Source organism: Halichoerus grypus, chromosome 5 (genome assembly GCF_964656455.1).
Source record: "Halichoerus grypus chromosome 5, mHalGry1.hap1.1, whole genome shotgun sequence".
Lineage (NCBI taxonomy): Eukaryota > Metazoa > Chordata > Mammalia > Carnivora > Phocidae > Halichoerus > Halichoerus grypus.
Window position 1 is genome coordinate 147398029 of NC_135716.1, and position 23214 is coordinate 147421242.

General features: G+C 36.4%; 1 protein-coding gene and 1 pseudogene across 4 annotated transcripts in view; both read left to right on the forward strand.

The window, feature by feature from the left end:
* EPS15 (epidermal growth factor receptor pathway substrate 15) overlaps window positions 1–23214 on the forward strand; it is a 140589-nt gene that overhangs the window by 57612 nt on the left and 59763 nt on the right. For 3 of the 4 annotated variants that reach the window (XM_036108416.2, XM_036108412.2, XM_078073162.1), the window contains 4 exons: window positions 1821–2021; window positions 2887–3032; window positions 4652–4808; window positions 9799–9884. In XM_036108416.2, coding sequence (XP_035964309.1) covers window positions 1821–2021; window positions 2887–3032; window positions 4652–4808; window positions 9799–9884 — 590 coding nt within the window. The remainder of the gene's footprint in view (window positions 1–1820; window positions 2022–2886; window positions 3033–4651; window positions 4809–9798; window positions 9885–23214) is intronic. The other variant, XM_036108414.2, reaches the window with a different exon arrangement.
* Window positions 15554–16564, forward strand: LOC144381772 (neo-calmodulin pseudogene; annotated as a pseudogene).

Below are 23214 nucleotides of genomic sequence, written 5' to 3' on the forward strand. Positions count from 1 at the left end.
GGACTCTGGGATCATGACCTGAGCCGAAGGCAGATGCTTAACGACTGAGCCACCCAGGCGCCACCGAAAAATGTTATTTTCAGTGGAAGAAAAATAATTAAGTACTTAAGCTTCCTCCAAGTTGCTGTTGGAATCTTTTTGGAGGTTCCAGGTTGCTTTTTTTTTTTTTTTAAAAGATTTTATTTATTTATTTGACAGAGAGACAGAGACACCGAGAGAGGGAACACAAGCAGGGGGAGTGGTAGAGGGAGAAGCAGGCTTCCTGCTGAGCAGGGAGCCCGACGCGGGGCTCGATCCCAGGACCCTGGGATTATGACCTGAGCCACCCAGGCGCCCCAGAGGTTCCAGGTTGCTTTGAGCAATTTCATATGCTTGAAGGTTGTCAGGGAAACTATCTTTTGAAAGTCTTGAAGGTGTCTTGAATTCTTTAAAATGAGGGAATATCCTGGAACATTCTATATGTAGGTTGTTCCACTTTGTGCAAATGCTTTATTTAATAATTAAAAATAATTTTAAATAGGTAATACATTCTCATGGTTCAGAAAGCAGTACAATATAAGAAGGTATTCAGTGGAAAAAAACTCAGTTCCATCCTTGCCCTCAGTGCTTCATTTATACCCACTCTATAATCAACCACTTTTCTTAATTTCTTGTTCATTCTTCTAGACTTCTAAAATGCAAATATAAACACATATGAATAAATATTACTCCCTTACTGCAAAAGATAACACACTATACACACTATTATACACATTAACACTGTACTTGGATATCTTCACATAGAGAGCTCTACGATTACTAACCCCCCCGCCCAGGTCAGCTTTATTGAAGAACTACTTTACATACAGTGAATTGCATTCAATTTAAGTATATAATTTGATGAGTTTTGATAATTGTATATATTTGTGAAGGTACTGCAGTTAAGATAAAGAATGTTTTCAATGGTTTTTGTTCGTTGGTTTTTGTTTTTGCTTTTGTTTCATAGTATTTTATTGTATAGCTGTATCATAATTGTTTAAAACCAGTCTTTTGTGGTTGAGCACTTGGGTGCTGCTACAAAGAATTCTGTGATTAACAATCTTTTTCACACAGTGTTTTTTTATGGAGGCAGGTAAGTCTGAGGATAAATTCCCAGATGGGGGATTGCTGAGCCAAAGGAGAAGTAAATAAATTTGGTAGTTGTTGCCAATTTGTCCTTCATAGGCTTGGTACCAGTTTGAGCTCCCACTAGCAATGTCTGAGGGTGCCTGTTTGCCTAGTGTAGTTAAGAACGTGCTTTATGAAACTTTGGATTTTTGCCAGTTAAGTGGAAAATGGTATTTTAATACAGTTTTAATTTGAAGTTTTCTTGTGAAAGTGAGCATATTTTTGTATATTATAGACCATTTGTAGTATTTACTTTTCTGTAAAATACCTGTTTTTACTCTTTACCCATTTTCCTATTGGATTTTGTTTTTTTCTTCTGTTAATTTCTAGGGACTCTTTTTAGGGAGATTAGCTCTTTCTTTGCAAATATCTTTTTCCCAGATTGTTTGCTTTTGACATTGCAAGATCTTTAATTGAAGGGTGTGTGTCTGAGTTTTTGCTACTTTGGATATATTCCTAAAAGTTGCTTAGCTTTGATTTATTTCCTTTTCTCCTTTCTTCCTTTCATCTCTCTCTCTCTCTTCCTCCTTCTTTCTTTCCCAGCCTAATTTCTTAAAAAAAAAAAAAGAATTTGAGACAGCTTAAAGCTGCTTTGTGTGAACAATAATCAGTTCAGTGGGTCGGTGTTGTTAAATGATTTTAATATATATGACCCTGATTCATCTCTCTTGAAGGCCATGTTTTTGGTATACTGCGCATTGGAGAAAGAACCTGTGCCAATGTCCTTGCCTCCCGCCTTGGTGCCACCTTCTAAGAGAAAAACGGTCAGTATATCAGGCTCTGTGTGGTTGATCCCCTCATCAGCATCAGCCGAGGAACCTTACCACTCCTTACCACCTGTAGGCATTTTACCTACCAAAGCACCGTTAAGACAGGTATAGATCTATCAGTGTTAAAGGACTTTTTTTTAAGTGCATGGCATTTAATAGTTGATTGCTTGATGAAGACAGAAGGAGCAATCAAAGGGATCAAAGATTTAGAGCACCCTCTGGTTGAACCTGCATAATGTCATGTCCCAGAGAAGACATATAATCCTTCTCCTGCATTTGGCCTTACTTAGGTCATATGGATGTTTTATTGGCTTTGCCTTGATCTACCTGGAATTAGAGTTGGAGACAGAAGATACTCCATGCTAATCTGGCATGCTTGCCCGGGCATAGTTAATAGATATTTTTGTTTTTTTAATCCCCAGTTAACTCTTGATTCTTTGGGATCAAATTATCCAATTTTGGGTTGTCAAGAGCCTTTTTTTCCTCCAGCCTGCTGCTTGTCAGGCTGAGTAAAGGAAAATAATGGCAGGATATGCAAATCAGCTAATTCAGCTACAGCTAAGAATGCTGAATGAAACTATAAAAAATGGGGATTGAGAATTATCTGAATATTTTGTTTATACAGACTCTCACAGTTACCCATATTAATGTGGTCATTCATAAGTCAAGAGTTAACTATGCTTGAATTTACTCATTACTTAAAAGGAAAAAAGTGAAATGGGCATCTATAAGTATAGTCCCAACTAACCTATATTTTTCATCTGTAATTTTCTCTTCACCACAGCATTTCGATTAGGCTGTGATGGAATGGTACAGTTAGTGGGGTGGAATTGCTCAGAATTTTGACAGATACTATCATGGATTGCAAGAATGACATTTCAAAGTCTGTTTCATTCTGACAAATTCTCTCTTTCTCTCTCTCTCTATATATACATATTTACTTATTTTTATTTTTATTTCTTTCCTGTAGTGGGTTGTATCCCCTGCAGAAAAGGCTAAATATGATGAGATCTTCTTGAAAACTGATAAAGATATGGATGGCTTTGTGTCTGGATTGGAAGTCCGTGAAATCTTCCTGAAGACAGGTTTACCTTCTACCTTACTAGCCCATATTTGGTAAGATTTTATTTAAATTGATTTAGAAAACAAATATGGTTTTGTATAACTCTAGTTTTGTGCATTCTTATTTTTAGGCATTTGTAAATTGGACAGTTTTGTTTCAGAATTTTTTGTAGAGAAAATTTAAATATGAGAATTTCTTCTGGATAATGGATAAAAGCTTGAGAATGGATTACCTGTTTTATAAGATTGACAATGTCAGTTAATGATTATTAAAATGTTAAAATGCAGCATTTGTTTATATCAATTAAACTTAAATTTTTAAGGGAGAATCAAAAAATCTGAAATTTAAACAATATACAAAACAGTATCTTCAAGGTGTGCTCTTATAATTCTGTAGGGCATATGTATTCTGTTATACCTTTACATAGAGAGTATACACTTGGTCCTTAAAAAAGACAAACTTGAGTGTCTCTAGTGCATACCATGTTAAATGAGACCATGTATATGAAAATTGTAGTGTGCCTGTTGCCAATCCACCTGACTATACCAGAGGTTATGTTGAGGTTTTCATGAGGCAGCAAACATCAGATGTGGAACCACATAGCTGCAGAGATACTTAGAAAAGAACAAATGAGGACAGTAGGTCTGCCTTAAGAGGAACAAGAACTCAAGACTGGGAAAGATTCAATATGTGTAACTAATAATAATTGCCACTTTCAAGAGCCTAGGCCAGACAGTGTGCTCAATAAATGGCAGTTGTCATGGGCTTGGCAATATGCCCAGACTTTATGTACTTTACCTTTAATTCTCACTGTAACCTTGCAGAATGTGTGTTATCTCCACTTTATAGATGAAGAAACTAAGGCTTGAAGAGGTTAAAAAAATTTGTTCAAGGTCACAAGAAGAAATAAGTAGAGAAGTTGGAATTCAGGGTTTCTTTGACAACTTACCCATAGTCTGTTCATCAGGCCACATTGGGTTTCAATGAATGAAACAGATCAGGACTTCAGAAAGCTGAGCTTTAGAGAGAAAGAGAGAGAGAGGGGGAGGGAGGAAGGGAGGAAGGACAGAAAAGAAAACAGGGTAAAACATTTGCTGTTTCTCTTCAAGTGATTTTGTAAAGCTTTCCACATTGCTGCCTTCTCTTCACATGTGATCTCCATTTGCAGCTGTTGTTTCTGCTTTGACTTGGTGATCCTTATATCCGCCTACTCCCTAGAGTTGCAGGAAGCAAGCCAACGTGGAAATTTTTGCTTGTTTTAGAATCATTCTAATGCCACTAATGAACCAAATTTGTTGAAACTTAGGTTTCATTTTTAACATCTTTTAATGTTGAGAACGTTGGGATTCTTTGGCCCATCACAACTCTTACTCTGTAGTGGTTCTGGAAATTGGTAAGGAAGCACAAAGCAAACCCAGATAAGAGACCTCTGTTCAGCACCAAGGTGAACATTCTCTTTCTCTCTCTCTTTTTTTAAAACCATTTTAGCTGATCTCTCTTTTCTAACATTTGAGTTTAAGTTTTGGACAGGCCAAACACACAGAAATATGAGTTTCTTTTTTAATTCAACTGATAATTTTTAAAAAGCTACCTAGTCCTATTACTTTTTCCCTGGATTTTTAGAATAGCAGTTGTAGCATTTATATTCTGTTTGTTTTGTTTATTTGTACAGGACATTATGTGACACAAAGGACTGTGGGAAGCTTTCAAAAGATCAGTTTGCCTTGGCTTTTCACTTAATCAATCAAAAGTTAATAAAGGGCATTGATCCTCCTCACATTCTTACTCCTGAGATGGTTCCACCATCAGACAGGGCAAATTTACAAAAGGTAAGACAACTTAACAGAAAACCTGAATGTATTAACAGAAAGAAACAAGTGCTGTGTTAGATGACAGACTTGATTTGAATGAAACGGTGGAGAAAATGTATCTGGCTAGGAGTAGAGTAGTATACTGTTTGTGGTTCAGTTTGTGTCTATAAATATGTTCAAACGCCTTGTATGACATCTTTGGGCTGCAGTTCATTTACCCCAACATTCATTACACATATGGCAACCATATTTTCCAATCTAAAAATTGGAAAAATGTGTCTTTTTCCCCCCTCTTGGATTTGTGAATTTTTATGAATAAGGTATAAAATTTAAGTGAAATGTATAGGAATTAAATTATTGTGTTTCATTTGATGATTCACTCTTAAAACAAATTTGAAAACAAAATCTAGGAGATTATGATTGTTTGGTGTCAATTTTTTTTTTTTAAGATTTTATTTATTTATTTGACAGAGACACAGCGAGAGAGGGAACACAAGCAGGGGGAATGGGAGAGGGAGAAGCAGGCTTCCCGCGGAGTAGGGAGCCCGATGCGGGGCTCGATCCCAGGACCCTGGGATCATGACCTGAGCCGAAGAAAAACATTATGTTGAGAAGAAATCTTTGTGGTTTTTGCCATGCAGATGACCTTCTTTTCCTGAGCATATGGCCAAATTTCATATCTGAACAGCTAGAAGCAGGTTTTAGCAACTTTTGGTTTCTGGCCAGCAGTGGGAATTTTCAAAACTACCTTGTTTTAGCCATGCTATGCCTTGATTTTTCTCTCCTCCTCCAGACATCCTTCCTAGCATAGTATATTTACAATATCTTGGCCTTAATAGAGCTTCAAAAGGACTTATATTGTCTAGAGGCTATTTGCCTTTAAAAAATACATACCTTGGGGCGCCTGGGTGGCTCAGTCGGTTAAGCGTCTGCCTTTGGCTCAGGTCATGATCCCAGGGTCCTGGGATCGAGCCCTGTGTCGGGCTCCCTGCTCGGTGGAGAGCCTGCTTCTCCCTCTCCCTCTGCCTGCCGCTCTGCCTGCTTGTGCTCTCTATCTCTCTGTCAAATAAATAAAATCTTAAAAAAAAAAAAATACATACCTTGCATTTTTAAATATGTTAAGACCTATAAAGTAATTATTGCTGTGGAGATTCTTCAGAGTTAGATGTAATAGAAGTTGTCAAATGTGTGGTATAAGGAGAGCTGTCCTTAAAATGTCAGTAGACTATTTTGGTTTTATAGTAATTTTGTCACATAGGTTAAAAAAAAATCCCATTTTAACCTAATAAAAGTCAAAATTGATTTTTTATAAGTCAACTAAATGGAAATTTATAGCCACCAGGTTTGGAAATTACTTATAAGAGTTTTTATCCTTATTTTTTAATAAAATAAGTATTTGATTATCTCCTTTGTGAGTTTTGGGGGAGGGGAGAGCATTTTGTGAAATTTTTGAAATTTCTTGTGACATAGGATATGGGTTCCCTAAGTTGTGGAAAAGGCTAAAAGTGATGCCACCCAGAAAGATAAAAGTTACAAATTTGTATGTGTGCTCTCTGCTATAACTGTATCTCAGTTGTTTCATCCTTTTTATTACCTATGCAGACTTTTTCCCCTTGTCACCTTCATTTTATACCCACTAAGTCTCCCACCAGTGCAAACTACAGATATGACAGAGCTTTCTGAAGCAAATGACATTAGTAGACACTCCAGGTTGCATCTGCTGTACAGAGTTTTTAATAGAATTGTCTGAAGTCCATTCACCAGAGCATGGACATCTTTGGCTATTTATATCAGATACCAATATTATACATTAAAATGGGATTTTATCATTATTGTCTTACCTATTAACCAAAATTTTTAACCTAAATATTAAAAATTTGCATTTGTTTTATCTTTCAAATAGTCTCTTTTCTCTTTATAATCTAATTTTTTTAGAACTGCATTTTTTTGCAGCTTTGACTAATCGTTTTTTGAATATTGCTTTCCTTTCTGTGTTTTTTCTAGTTTGGACTATTTTTTCCATTCTGCAGCACTCTGCTTTTCGCCTTTCTTGTACTGTCAGTTTCTTTACTCTACTCTCTCAAGGTTAGAGCTTTACTTTTTGCCTTTTTTAGCATTACAGTTTTTGGTTTATAATTTTGAAATTAGAAGCTTTTTAAGTGGCAAAGTTGATGCAGAGAAAATATCTAAACAGCATGATTTTGTCACATGTCTGTCACTTGGTCCTTGTGTGCATTTTAGATGGCCTTCCTTAGGCTTTTTGATCCACTTAAAATCACCAAAGTGGAATTTTTGTGTAATGCACAAAACTGGGTGAGAGAAAATATTTTGAAAGAAGAGGACATGCTACATCTTTCTCTATATGCCCTTCTTATACTTTATATACTGTTAGCTGAACTTTTTCCATGTTTCTTGGTTGGATGCCATTTTATTACTTTAGAATGGGAGTTTAATTTCTGTGTTAGCAGTTGAGGAGTGACACAAGCTATACCAGCTGCAGTACACTAATCTTCCTTCTAGAGTCATCTGTGGTATCACCTAACTTGTTTGAGGTTAAACTTATTTGTCTCACTCTTCTTATTTGAGATATTTTTAATAGTGAAAGACTATCAACTGTGAATCACTTTTTTTGAGTTAGAGTGACAGAGGTGTGGAAGTCATGAGTTTCTTGGTATACTTGCACCTTTCATAGCGAATTTCTCAGTAGCAGTTAGGTGATATAAGTTACTCTTGGTGATAAAAGTGAGACCAAGTCCTAATTTTTCATTTTGTTCAACTGTCAAACTGTCTGGCCAGGCTTAGCTCATAAATCAAGTTTAGACAGACTTAAAATTCTAGTGAATACCTGTCATACTCAGAAATCCACTTTAAAATTTCTAATTTAATTTAGGATGATAAGTGTCCCTGTATTAGAGAAACACAGTAAAACAGTAAGAGGTACATTTGATAAAAATTTGTAGTTAATAATAAAATTGAGGGCGCCTGGGTGGCTCAGTTGGTTGAGCGACTGCCTTCAGCTCAGGTCATGATCCTGGAGTCCCGGGATCGAGTCCCACATTGGGCTCCCTGCTCAGCAGGGAGTCTGCTTCTCCCTCTGACCCTCCCCCCTCTCATGTGCTCTCTCTCTCTCTCTCTCATTCTCTCTCTCAAATAAATAAATAAAATCTTTAAAAAAAATAATAATAATAAAATTGAGACTAGCATTAATTGAATCCTAATAGATGAATTTTGGTATTGATAAACAAAACATCTGAGGACTAATAATGCAGTGTGCCTAAAGAAATATGGAGGAAATTATTTGCCAGATTTTATTGACATACCTGTTTATCAAGTTGGCTTTTAGGGTGATGGTTTCATTTACCTATATGATCTTGATATGCAAGTGCTAAGGGGCATAATGTGAAATAGACTTGAATTTAATCAGCGGTCTCCTAATCAATATCTCCTATTTGCTGGGTTCAACTTTAGGCAAGTCATTTAAATCTAGTTCCTTAGCTATAAAATGGGGTTAGTAATAATATCTGCCATACCTACAACCCAGTTTTCAGATTAGTTTTGAGAATTGATTAATGGATTTGAAAGTGCTTAGTAAATTGTAAATCATCATATACATGTGAAGAGATGGGATATTGTGAACTTTTAGGTTTCTTCTTCCGTTGTCCAAGTTGGTGACATACATTAAGTCCATAACAACATAAGTATTAATTCTAAGTTTTATGTTCTGCTAATAAGGTCCTCAATATATTTTAGTTTTACATATAGGCCTCAATTTTAACATTTCCTAATGGTGGTTATTCTGTTATTTGTCAGTCTGGTTGTAGCACTGGAGGTAGGTTAGGTGTTTAAAGGAGCAGTTATCTTCTTGCCCTGACTTCAGCCAGATATATAACGCATCAAAAATGGTTCACAAACCATTTCTGTGTTAGCAGAATGTGAGCCAGGGTGGAAGCACCTCATTGGGAGGGCGTCCATCTTAAGAGTATATTCTGTTGAGGAAGTTAATTATAATAATACCTTACATTTGTAAAATGTTAAAAGTTTTAGAGTGCCTTTACATACATTATTTATCTCATTTAATTTTTTAAAATATTTTATTTATTTATTTGATAGAGACACAGCGAGAGAGGGAACACAAGCAGGGGGAGTGGGAGAGGGAGAAGCAGGCTTCCCGCTGAGCAGGGAGCCAGATGCGGGGCTCGATCCCAGGACCCTGGGATCATGACCTGAGCCGAAGGCAGATGCCCCTATCTCATTTAATTTTCAAAGAGAGGGCAGACATTATTTCCCTATTTTATAGTGAAGATCGTGCAGCTAGTAAAATGGCAGAGCCCAGAATAAACCCAGCTAGATTTTCTAACTACAGGTACCATTCAGAGACCAATTTTGACACTTTCATTATGGAAAGAAAACCATATGTAAAGGATGTCATGTATGAAAACAGTTTCATATATGGTGATATTAATATTTACTATGGAACATCCTGAGCAGTTGGTTCTACTTTAAATAGAGTAGGCACTAAAATTGGTTAACAAAAGTAAATGTTGAATTGAATAAAATCAACTACCATTATGATTCTGAGATTCAACAAAAATTTGTTTACTTACTTTGTGCCAGATGACACAAGTACACATAAGTCAATGTCCATCTCCCCAAGAAATTTATTCTTTAATGGAGAATTAGTTTATAAATCTGGTATCTGCTTTACTTCAAGGTTTAAACAGGCGCTAGGATCAAGTGACAAAGACTTTGGGATCTGAAGTGGTGGTACCTATTATAGAGCAACAGCTTTTAGAGAGTTTAAGGGAAAATGTCTCCGTTTATAGCTGTGTGTGTGCGTGTGTGTATAAAATTACACTAGATACGATTTTCTTAAATGAATTTAAAGTATTAGTAATACTGTAAAATGTGTAATAATCTGTATTCATGTAGTGCTTTTAAACATTTTTAATACTTCACCATATATAGATTTATAGTAATAATGTTATAATTGTGAACTTTTTGTTTTTAGAACATCATAGGATCAAGTCCTGTTGCAGATTTCTCTGCTATTAAGGAGCTAGATACCCTTAACAATGAAATAGTTGACCTACAGAGGTATGTAAAGTAAAATTACAGCTGGCTATGTAAATACACACACACACACACACACACACACTTCTGTTTTTAATATATGTCTTGGTAAATGCTACTTTATTTAAGTACCATAGTTCTTGAATTGGGAATCCATGAAGCCTATTTCTTTTTTTTTCCAGTATAACCTATCAAATCTAAGGCAACCCTTTAATTGCAGGATGCACTATTTTCTTATGTACCACTAAACTAAAAATCACTGCCAAATAAACAGTGGCATCAGCTATAAATACTATCTGACTTTAGGCAGTGAAAAATGTGTATCTTAGAATGAATAGAAAACAGTTTTCCTCCAGCTTTAGATATTTGAATAGCATATTAGAAAAACACTATTTAATACATTTTATGGAAGGAGTGTTAAATGCATATACCATGCCAAGAGCTTTCATAACTGTTACCTCATTTGCTTCTCACAGAAACCTTATGACTTGAGTTAGATTTTATTGTTCTTTGTTTACAGTTAAGGAGTTCAGGTGCTTAGAGAGTTATTTTGCCCAGTCATACAAACCTGTCAGCAGTAGAACTAATAATACCTGATCTCAGGACTACTTGATTTGGAGTTGAGTCTCCAACGGACTTAAATACAATGTAGAACGGACTTAAATACAATTGGATTTGAATCTAAATACAGCAGGCACTATTGATATTTACTAGAAACTTTATGGTAATACCATAAAAGTGACCTCCTGAAATTACTTTTTTAAAAATGAGACCATTTTTCCATCTACAAGGCCTTGGGTTTAAATATCATTTTATATTTACACAAACCTTTTTCTGTTTTTAACCTTCATAACACTTTGAAGCAGATAATGGCTGATACTTTATCTTATTGATGGTACTGAGACATAAGGGGGTTGTTGAATGATTTATCTGGGCCATATCGCAAGAAATAGGGAATGATCTTTCCTCATTCATGAGGCTACATTAAAATTGCTATAGAGAAACTTAGTTGTTATGATTTTTCAGTTGCAAGAAAGAATTCAACCCAAGCTAATTTAAGTGAGAGTGAATTTATTAACTTGTGAAATTAAGATCTCTTAGAGGTAGAGATGGCTTAAGGAATAGCTTCATACTGGGGTTCAAATGATATAATCTGTTTTCTTGCTCTATTTATTGTCTCCACTTCCACTGGGTTGTTCCAGTCTCAGATGGAATTTCCCATTATATTGTCAAAAGGGCTATAGCACACCCAGCCTTGTGTATTTGTAATTTCAGATCTAGTGGAGTACCTCTTTTCTGGCAGTTCCTGCAAAATCCCTAAGATTCCATGTGATTGTACTCGCTTAGGGCCATGACTGTCCCTGAAACAGGGGCCAGGGATGTATAGTTTATTGATTTGCCATGAACTCTGTCATGGGAGTGGTGGGAGGGTAGTTTGATACTAGGACCACATAAGAGGAGTGGGTATCCTGACATGAAAATTCTACCAGAAGGAGGCATGGATTCTGGGGAGGTAAATGTCTACTGAAGGCAGCATAGCTTCAAATCCACAGTAATTTCTTTCTTTTTCTTTTTTTTTTTTTATTAACATATAATGGATTATTTGTTTCAGGGGTACAGGTTGTGATTCATCAGTCTTACACAATTCACGGTGCTCACCATAGTACATAACCTCCCCAGTGTCCATCACCCAGCCACCCCATCCCTCCCACCCCCCTCCACTCCAACAACCCTCAGTTTGTTTCCTGAGATTAAGAGTCTCTCATGGTTTGTCTCCCTCTCTGGTTTCGTCTTGTTTCATTTTTCCCTCCCTTCCCCTATGATCCTCTGTCTTGTTTCTCAAATTCCTCATATCAGTGAGATCATATGATACTTGTCTTTCTCTGATTGGCTTATTTTGCTTCGCATAATACCCTCTAGTTCCATCCACGTCACTGCGAATGGCAAGATTTCATTTTTTTGGTGGCTGCATAATATTCTATTGTATATATATATACAACATCTTCTTTATCCATTCATCTGTTGATGGACGTCTAGGCTCTTTCCATAGTTTGGCTATTGTGGACATTGCTGCTATAAACATTGGGGTGCAGGTGCCCTTTCGGATCCCTACATTTGTATCTTTGGGGTAAATACCCAGCAGTGCAATTGCTAGGTCGTAGGGTAGCTCTATTTTCAACTTTTTGAGGAACCTCCATACTGTTTTCCAGAGTGGCTGCACCAGCTTGCATTCTCACCAACAGTATAGGAGGGTTCCCCTTTCTATGCATCCTTGCCAACATCTGTCGTTTCCTGACTTGTTAATTGTAGCCGTTCTGACTGGCGTGAGGTGGTATCTCATTGAGGATTTGATTTGGATTTCCCTGATGCCAAGTGATGTTGAGCACTTTTTCATGTGTCTGTTGGCCATTTGGATGTCTTCTTTGCAGAAATGTCTGTTCATGTCTTCTGCCCATTTCTTGATTGGATTATTTGTTCTTTGGGTGTTGAGTTTGATAGTTCTTTATAGATTTTGGATACTAGCCCTTTATCTGATATGTCATTTGCAAATATCTTCTCCCATTCTGTCAGCTGTCTTTTGATTTTGTTGACTATTTCTTTGCTGTGCAAAGCTTTTTATCTTGATGAAGTCCCAATAGTTCATTTTTGCCCTTGCTTCCCTTGCCTTTGGCGATGTTCTAGGAAGAAGTTGCTGCAGCTGAGGTCAAAGCGGTTGCTGCCTGTGTTCTCCTTTAGGATTTTGATGGATTCCTGTCTCACATTTAGGTCTTTCATCCATTTTGAGTCTATTTTTGTGTGTTGTATAAGGAAATGGTCCAGTTTCATTCTTCTGCATGTGGCTGTCCAATTTTCCCAACACCATTTGTTGAAGAGACTGTCTTTTATCCATTGGACATTCTTTCCTGCTTTGTCGAAGATGAGTTGACCATAGAGTTGAGGGTCCATTTCTGGGCTCTCTATTCTGTTCCATTGATCTATGGGTCTGTTTTTGTGCCAGTACCATACTGTCTTGATGATGACAGCTTTGTAATAGAGCTGGAAGTCCAGAATTGTGATGCCACCAGCTTTGCTTTTCTTTTTCAACATTCCTCTGGCTATTCGGGGTCTTTTCTGGTTCCATACAGATTTTAGGATTATTTGTTCCATTTCTTTGAAAAAAGTGGATGGTATTTTGATGGGGATTGCATTGAATGTGTAGATTGCTCTAGGTAGCATTGACATCTTCACAATATTTGTTCTTCCAATCCATGAGCATGGAACGTTTTTCCATTTCTTTGTGTCTTCCTCAATTTCTTTCATGAGTATTCTATAGTTTTCTGAGTACAGATCCTTTGCCTCTTTGGTTAGATTTATTCCTAGGTATGTTACGGTTTTGGGTGCAATTGTAAATGGGATTGACTCCTTAATTTCTCTTTCTTCTGTCTTGTTGGTGTATAGGAATGCCACTGATTTCTGTGCATTGATTTTATATCCTGCCACTTTACTGAATTCCTGTATGAGTTCTAGCAGTTTTGGTGTGGAGTCTTTTGGGTTTTCCACATAAAGTATCAATCATATCATCTTCAAAAAGTGAGAGTTTTACTTCTTTGCCGCAAATCCACAGTAATTTCAGGGATTAGCCTTAGTATCATCTATCTCTCTGAACAATATGACCTGACATTCTATAACATAAGTCTGGGCACAATGTCATTGTGTAGTTTTTTTGTTTGTGTTTTCTTTTTTGTTGTTTTTGTTTATTTAGTTTTGAGGTTATCTGCCTTCTAAGTTCTGTCATATTCTTATTTCCTGCTCAAAAATTGGCCTTTGTCTATTTATATAAAGCCTCTACTCTTGGCATCACAGAAAGTAAAAAACAAAAACAAACAAAACTCTTGGGGATTATATAGTCCAATTTTTTCCTTACTCATGAAAAAAACTCAATCACACATCAAGTCGGCAACAGTGCTGTATGGCGCCCCAAATCCAGTTGTGTTAAGTTATAGTTCTGCATTCTTTCTATTATATATCTGCCTCTCATTAAGATTTAAAGGTTTTTTACTTCGGTTCAGAATAGAAGAAGTAAACATTTCATTATTGAGTCTATAATGCTGTGTAGACTTTTCATATGGTCTATATATGGTCCATTAACATTTTGCTTGCCTTACGTGTAATATACATTGAATAATAGCTAGATTTGAAAATACTTGTCTTCTGTGCCTCTCGCAGATATGCCCCAATATTCTAGGACTTGCTTGACTTCCAACAGTAATTAACATATGAAATGTTTTTGTAGTGAGCTTTAATAGGAAATAGAGCATCATACATAAAGTGTTCTTGCCAGTGCAGACATTTTTAATATTAGTTACATTTTGGTAAACTGAGCTTTCACTAACTTCTAATAACCATAATGTTAAGTTATACTAGTGACAGTCTTCTATAGTGAGTCACAACTTAAACATAAAAACATATCTAACATTTTGTGACTCTCTTATTAAGAAAATCATAGAGCTCCAAAACCTTGTTAGGTTTTAGGTTGTAGTCATATTGTATAAATGTGTAAAACACTTATACATGATTTGGCATTTGTGAAAATATTTTCCCTAGGCTTTTATTTTAGATGAGATCTACAGTGTAGGCAAACTTCCATCATCTGTCAACCCCAGTAATGTCATAATGAGACTCATCAACCCATGCTAAAATTATGGTTGTTAAAATTCACTTTTGTAAATGGTTGTGTTAGGTCACTATATCACCAACTCTTCAAGATACTACATTATAAATCTCGGTTTTTGTTATTGTGAATAACAATTTTTTCTGTGCCATAGTATTACTCTTCAGCCTTTGAATGGTTTATTAATATATCAGGATGTAATAAGTATAACTATGAAACAGGAAAAAAGAATTTAAACAGATTTTGCTTATGGCTTTTACTAAATTGCTATCTGACAAAAGATTAGCCCCCCACCCTTTAAAGATTTTATTTATTTATTTGCTAGAGAGACAGAGAAAGAGGAGAGAATGAGCAGGGGGAGCTGCAGGCAGAGGGAAAAGCAGGCTGAGCAAGGAGCCCGATGTGAGACTCTAGCCAAGGACCCTGGGATCATGACCTGAACTGAAGGCAGATGCTTAACTGACTGAGCTACCCAGGCACCCCTAGATTAGCCCCTTCTATTTGCTGGTTTTTAGATGAAGATATGCAATTTCAGTCCAGGGACCAAATCTACAAATAAACAATAAATAATATGGAATTATAATGAGTATGTAATGAATATGGTACTTTACAAATTTATTTTTCCCCTCTCGATGATCGTTATAATGCATACTTGTAACCATTTTGAAAATACAGAAAAGCATAATAAAGAAAAGAGTATGTTTCTTAGAATAATATTTTGTTTTGACCATTGAAAATCAAGAGATAAGAAAAGCAATATATATAACCTCAAGAGTTAGTTGGGTAAAGAATGTTCTTTGTCACTAGTCAGAAAATGAGACATTTCTATCTCTGGTTCATGAAGTTGTTTTCTAGTTGAAAATATTTAAGACATTGAGAGCTTGAGGCAGGATGCCTTTTTGTCATTTTTTTCTTTAAATTTTTAATATAATTCCTTCAACATTTTCTATATAGGAATTTAATTCTGTCCATCAGGTTAAATTAGCATGATATTTTTAACTTAAGGAAAAGCAGTAGTTGTAATACCAGGGCAGTGGTGCTGGGAGCCTCGTGGGCATGGTGCCATTCGTTACTGGCGGTCGGGGGTGGCAGTGACACAGCGCTGAGCGTGCACCAAACTGCAGCAGCAGCGCCACCTCCGTCTGCTGTTCCAGCCCCTGCGCTGGGGCAGCCACTCTCACTCCCTCTGCTCTGTCTCCCTTCGTTCGCACCATGGCTGATCAGCTGACCGAAGAACAGATTGCTGAGTTCAGGGAAGCTTTTTCCCTATTTGACAAAGATGGTGATGGTATCATCACAACAAAGGAACTTGAACTGTCATGAAGTCACTGGGTCAGAACCCAACAGAAGCCAAATTGCAGGATATGATCAACAGGGTGGAGGCTTATGGTAATGGCACCATTGATTTCCCGGAACTTTTGACTCTGATGGCTAGAAAAATGAAAGATACAGACAGTGAAGAAGAAATTGGTGAGGCATTACGATGGGTCTTTGATAAGGATGGCAATGGTTAATCAGTGTGGCAGAACTATGTCATGTCATGACAAACTTACAGATGAAGAAGTAGATGAAATGATCAGAGAAGTGGACATTGTTGGAGGTGGACAAGTCAACTATGAAGAACTTGTACAGATAATACTGCAGAATGACCTACTTTTAACTCCTTCCTCCTGCCCCCAGAAGAATTAGAAGAATCAGACTGAATCTTTTACTTACCTCTTCCTCCCCCTGACCCCCCAAAAAAGTTCATTTACTCATTCTGTTTCTAGATAGCAAAACTGCATGTCAAAAGTGTGTTCTGGCCATACACACAAAATCTGCATGTGTTGCCTGGTGGCCCTGTCCCTTAAAGATCAAGCTATGTATCAGTTTTATAATATAAATACTTGTACTGCCTTAATGATCAGGAAGCAATTAGTGGACTCCTTGTAGTTCCATTTGCTAATGATTAATTCACTGGGCTGGCCAGTTTTTCATGCATACAGCTTGACAGCTGAGCACATTCAGGCATTTGTATTAAAAACGAAAAATGAAAAAACAAATTTAAAACCTATCCAAATGGCTTCTAGTTCAGTTTGTTAGTATCAGTTGTCATAACCGGTTTACTCAAAACAAACATTTAAAATTGGCTTACCTCAGGATGCTGTGCAGAAAAAATGGGTGAAGGATAAACTGTCTAGACGTAGCCCCTCTTGTACTTGGATATGCCCCGACCCATGGTGACGCCACATATCCTGGTGGCATGCTGCGTGTATTAGTTTAGCATTATCCTCATTGCACTTGAGTGAAATGGGTGTCAGGCTGTCACCACTCACACAAATTTTTAAAAAGAAGCCTTTACCAAGGGAGCCTCTTTGGACTCTGTGTTTTTAAAGCCTTCTGAACCATGATGTGGAGCCAGCAGAGAGTAGGCTGCAGCTGTGGACTTTAGCACAATCATCAACATTGCTGTTCAAGAAATTACATTTTCTGTCCATTCCAAGTTGTAAATGCTAGTCTTTTTGTCCAAAAAAAGACCATTTACTTAAAATATAGTTGGGATGTCATAATTTTTTCAAATACTGGATCTCCTCCTTGAGCCTAAGACCTATAGTTTTCATTTGCCTTCTAGAGAATGTCCAATAGACATGACTTCCCAATCTTCCCCTGACCACTATCCTTGTCTCATTTATTTGCTTTTCTCAGTGATGTCACCATTCATCTAGTCACTCAGGCTAGAAATCTGAAATTTTTCTTCCTCTTATCTGTATTCTTCTATCTTTGAAATATTTCTTGAAATCATTCCTACCTTTCCATCTCCTTTGCCTGATCACCTCCTTCTGATCTTTCAGATCTCACCTTAGACATCATTTCCTCTGGGCGGGGGGGAGCCTTCTCTGACTTGTTTACCTCCCAACCCTCATACTAACCAAATCTTAACTAATTTTAATATTTATAGTAGTCATAGCATTTATCATACTTTATTATAATCATCTCTTTTATTTGGATCTCTCACTAGCCAATGTACTTCTTAAGCATAAGGACTATTTGCTTGTTCACTGTTCTATCCTTAATGCTTAGCTTATATAATAGATGAGAAAATAACTTTCAGTATTGTTGAAATCTGTCCTATCTGTACTATTATTTCTGTCTTAGTTTTACTAACCCTTTACCTCTTCTCTGGATTACTGTTGTAACCTTCTAATTGACTCTGTGCTTTGTGTCTCTCCTTCCTTCCTTTGCACCTCCAAGTGATGTATAAAATACAACTCAGATCCCTTAGTGACTTCCTATCCCCAGCTGGATCCAGCTCACTTTTCTGAGTATGACATAAAGTCTCTTCTTTCATGGTTCTCCTTTGGCTTCCTGACCATTCTTTTGTCTTAGCCATCTCCCACAGTAAAGTAGAATACTTTTCTTCTAGGGCACCATCAAGCTCCTTGAGAGCAGACACCATGTGTTTCCTTTTGCACTCTCAAGTTGAGCATAGTGCTCTACATTTTGGTTTTATCCCTTCTCTCAAGCCATGTGGTTGGGTGGACCTCTCCCGTCAACATGCCACACATTTTTATTCTTTGCTTCTCATCCTGTTGTTCCCCTTTGGCCGAGCATACCTTTTACCTTGTAAATTTTTACTTACGCTTTAAGACCCAGCTTAAATATCATCTGCTTTGTCAAACCTTCACTGAAATCTTGATTGCTAATTGCTTTTTTCTTTCTACTTCTAGAAACTTTATTCCTTTGTGATAGTACTCACCATATTTTATTGTGGTCTTCATTTTAATTTGAACTCCTTTAGGGCAGGGCCTATGTCTTATTCACTTGGATAGGTCTAGAAGTTAATGCACACAGTACCTGACACCACAGAATCTCAGTATAGGTTAGTTGGTTGAATGAATCAATCAAAGTATGTTATAAATATTAGAATATTTCCCAGACTCAATTCCTGTCAAGTTTATGGCAGATTAGAAGCCATGTATTAAAGGATGAAAAGACAAAAGATCTTCTGAATAATAGCTTATTTTCAAGACTGTAGAAGAGGATTTTATAGACAAAAGGATTTTTAATCCTCCCAGGGACATTAAGTATTATATGGGCTGATTTTTCATATTTTGATGACCTATTTTTGTGTCAGGAATTCCTCTGAGAATCTGATGAAGGCTTTTAGGCCCCTCCCCCCTCCAAAAGAACATGTGTATCCATGTACACCATTTTGTATTTATTTCAGGAGTTCCCAGACCCTTAAAAACTATCCATGGATCCATTTTTAAGAATACTTGCTCTGAAACTAAAATGTCTCAAATAGAGAAGTTCTTGACAGTGAAAAGTCAAGACTTGCTTCAGTCACTAAGATAGCATAGTGGTGGTGAATTGTGCTGAGGCAGGAGTTAATATTTATTTGTCTTCTATCAGCTTCTACTTCCTTCCTGTCTCTGTCCTTTTAGCAAGTACATCAGGAAGTAAAAGCTACATCCTGTTAGGCCAGTTTGTTATCCTGGTCTTGGGCCAGTAAACAGGATAGATAATTACAATAATAGTTATTAGATATTTTGCTATGCCTGCTTTATATAATTTCTTTTATTTGATTCTTGCAACATCACCTAAGGATAAGTAGTTTTATCCCGATTTTTCAGATGAAAAATAGACAAGTCTTCTTTTCTAAGAAGCTTTCCTTGGTATCTACCTCAGCTCAGAGAGCATTCAATTTCCTTCTCTCAGAATGCTTACAATACTGAATTATATTTCTTCTTCTAGTAAATTCTGAGCCATGTGTGATAGCACAGACTGTTTCTTATTTCTAATGAGGCAATATAGTATATTATTTCAGAGCATGGCTTTCCAACCAGATTGCCTAGTTTGGCTCCTGACATGACTTAGCCTAAGTAACTTAACTATCTGTGCCTCAGTTTCTTCATCTGTGAAATGGGAATATGACTAATATGTAAAATGCTTAATATCTTTCTTGGAACATGATAAATTCTCAGTATACATTCGTAGTCGTTGTCATCGTCGTCATCATCATCATCCCCAACAACCAGCTTAGCACTTTACTGAATAGGTGCTCAGCACACACTGGTTCCAGTAACTGAATGAACACTCTCTTTCCCTGGTTAAAGGGATACTGGAACTATGTAGCCAGGGAGCCAGAATTTGTGTTCCTAAATATATAGATCTCTGTTTCAGTCATATTTAGGAACTGATTTTTGAAAAACCTATTTAAGGCAGCATTAGCATACAGTTTGAACTTTTAAAAAATTTATGTTTTGGGGGTTTAGTTCCGTTCACATACCACTAGAAACCATTAGCTCTGAAGAGAGCATTGCTTATACCATTGAATCTGGAGCTCTTTTGCTTATATGATCCGACCTGACCTGTTTCTGGCCCTGTAAAGATCTGTGGTAGTATCAGACCTCAATCGTGACTACCTCAACAGTAGTGAGACTGATTGAATAATTGAAGCTCTAGGTTGTAGTGTGCTTTTGTTGGTAATGAGTCAGTCTAATTAATTTTCACACACAGTGCATGGCTCAGCATTTAAAACCTTTGTTTAGGGAGACTTCCCTTATTTGAAACCCTACCTGCTAAAGTTTGAGTCTGCACTATCTAATACAGTAGCCACTAGCCACATCTGGCTATTGAGCACTTAAAATATGGCTAATCCTAATTAAGATGTGCTGTTAGTGTAAACTATATTGGATTTCAAAAAAGAATGTAAATATTTTGGCTATACTGGATTAAGTAAAACATATAATAAATTTCACTTGTTTCTTTTTACTTTTTAATATCTGGCAATTCGATCGTTTAAAATTATGTATGTGGCTTACATTGTATTTCTGTTGGATTGCTCTGGTCTCAGTCATTTATTTTTATTATTTATTTATTTTATTTATTTATTTTTGCACACTCACTCTCCCTGTATACTTTTTTCATTATTTTAGGACTTCAAAAATTTTGAAATTGTGAACTTTCCACTCAGGCATGAGCTGGTTTATCTTTATTTATTTTTCTTTTTTTTTTTATTATGTTATGTTAATCACCATACATTACATCATTAGTTTTTGATGTAGTGTTCCATGATTCATTGTTTGCATATAACACCCAGTGCTCCATGCAGTATGTGCCCTCTTTAATACCCATCACCGGGCTAACCCATCCCCCCACCCCCCTCCCCTCTAGAACCCTCAGTTTGTTTCTCAGAGTCCATAGTCTCTCATGGTTCGTCTCCCCCTCCGATTATTTTTTATTTTTTAAGATTTTATTTATTTATTTGACAGGGAGAGAGAGAGACAATGAGAGAGGGAACACAAGCAGGGGGAGTGGGAGAGGGAGAAGCAGGCTTCCCGCTGGGCAGGGAGCCCGACGCAGGACCCCATCCCAGGACCCAGGGATCATGACCCGAGCTGAAGGCAGACGCCTAACCACTGAGCCAGCCAGGCGCCCCTGGTCTCGGTCATTTATATTCTATAAAAATTATATTTGCTTTTATTATTTTGTGGCACTGGTAGCTTACTAAGGGGCTCTTACCTCTTTTAAGAGAGCAATAATTTTTAAGATGTGTTAAAGTCTGTCTTTGGGAAACAAAAATAACTACCAAGAAATTTCAGCTCCTGAAGGATAGGAGTCAGTTTCTACCCACATATTTAAGTCCTAACTGCCATCACTGTGGATGCTTGATTGCAACTTTTAAAAAGCCAGTAAATATTGTACTTTTATACTAGTAAATAGTATAATGGTAATAATAATAGCTGACATTTATTAAGCACTTAATGTGTGCTGGGCATTGTGCTGAAGTCTTTCTAGATGTAATATAAATTAGTCCTTCTTATCAACTTTATTATCCCTGTTTTATAATTAGGAAAATTAAGGCCTTGTTTTACATTTCTTTTCTTTTACTTTTTTCATCTCCTTTTGTCCTGTCAGATACATAGAATAAATTAATTATTTGGGGTTTGCAGAATAAGCTTTTATTTCTCCTTTTAAAAATGAACCATCAAATTTTGGATTCTGCCACTGACAGGGCAGCAGCTGTGTGAGCAACACCCCAAAGTTTGTGTTTTCCTTGATCCCAGCTAGAGTTTCTTTTCAGTAATTTTTGCCTGTGAATACATTCTCTTGAGTTATTTTTAAAAAATAAAACTTGTTAAAACAGTCAGCTTTGCAGAATTAAGAAGTTTAATTATTCCCGTAGAACCATATGCACTTAAACTGTTACAGCATTTGTCTTACTGTTTTATGATTAATGGCTATGTTTGTTCCCCCAGCAAACTATCGGTAGGGGTCCAACATCAGTCTTGTTTGGCATTTAGTAGATATTCAATAACTGTCAAAAGAATGAAATAATATACAGTCATATAGAGATTATATATTTAAGGCAACTTTTAGAGAAATTAAATACTTAAAGGTACAAATCAATGTCTTGACTCTCAAACTTTAACTCAAGTTTTTATCAAGTCACTGTGAATTCTTAGAGTGAAAGGCTAACTTTCAAACCAAAAGGTTGGTTTGAAGTACAAGTCAAGATTTTCTTCTCAACTCTCTATAGTTGTTACTCTACTCTAGCTCAAGACTTCTGACAGTTCTCTGACAGTTCTGACAGTTCTTCTAACAGAGTCAGAGTGTTCTATTGCCTTTCTAGCAGTTGTCATCAGCTTTCTGAGCAATAAGAGCCTCTACTTCCTCTCTTCTTCTACGGAGCAGAAGTCAGCAGAAAAAGAAGAGTTATGTTGCTAAATAATGCCTTTCAGAGTTCAAAAAAGCACAGCTCAGAAACCTTTAGGGACTCTCCTTTCCTGTATATTAAAAGACTATGTCTTTACCTAGTACTGAAATTCTTTTATTATCCTACCTTGATTTTCAATTCCAGCTTCATTTATCACACATGAACTCTCCATCCTAGGTATTTAATCTGTCTAGAATTTTCTCACCTCTGTGCTTTCTTCTTTTTCATTATTTTTTTATTGTGATAAAATATACATAGCACATTTACTATTTTAGCCATTTTTAATCATGTAATTCGGTGTCCTTAAGTACATTCATGTTCTTGTACAACTATTACCACTATTCATCTCCAGAATTTTTTTATCTTCCCAAGCTGAATGATTTAATTGGACTTGATAGCAACTTAACTTTAATCACATATAAAATTCTACTCCTATAATTATGTTCTGTCCCCTCCATTTTGTTATTGATGTCATAAATCATATCTTTATACATTCTGTATCTACTAACAGATGTATAATTATTTTTTATGTGTTTGTCTTTTAAATCCTGTAGAAAATTTAAAGGGAAGTTGCAAACCAAAATTACAATCATACTGGTTTTTGTTCTTGCCCATGTATCTTCATTGGAGATCTTTATATTTTCATATGACTTCGAGTTACTGTCTAGTAGCATCCTTTCATTTCAACCTGAAGGATTCACTTTAGCATTTCTTGTAGCACATGTCTTATGGTGAGGAAGTCACTCAGTCATTGTTTATCTGGGACTATCTTAACTTCTCTCTCATTTTGGAAGGACAGTTTTGCCAGATAGTGTTTTCATTTTTTTTTTTTTTTTTAACACTTACATATATCATCCCACTGCCTTCTGGCCATCAAAGTTTTTGCTAAGAAATCTACTGATAATCTTATTGAAGATCCTTTGTATGTGACTAGTCTGTCTCACTGCTTTCAAGATTCTGTCTTTCAGCAGTTTCATTATAATGTGTCTGTGTGGTTCTCTGGG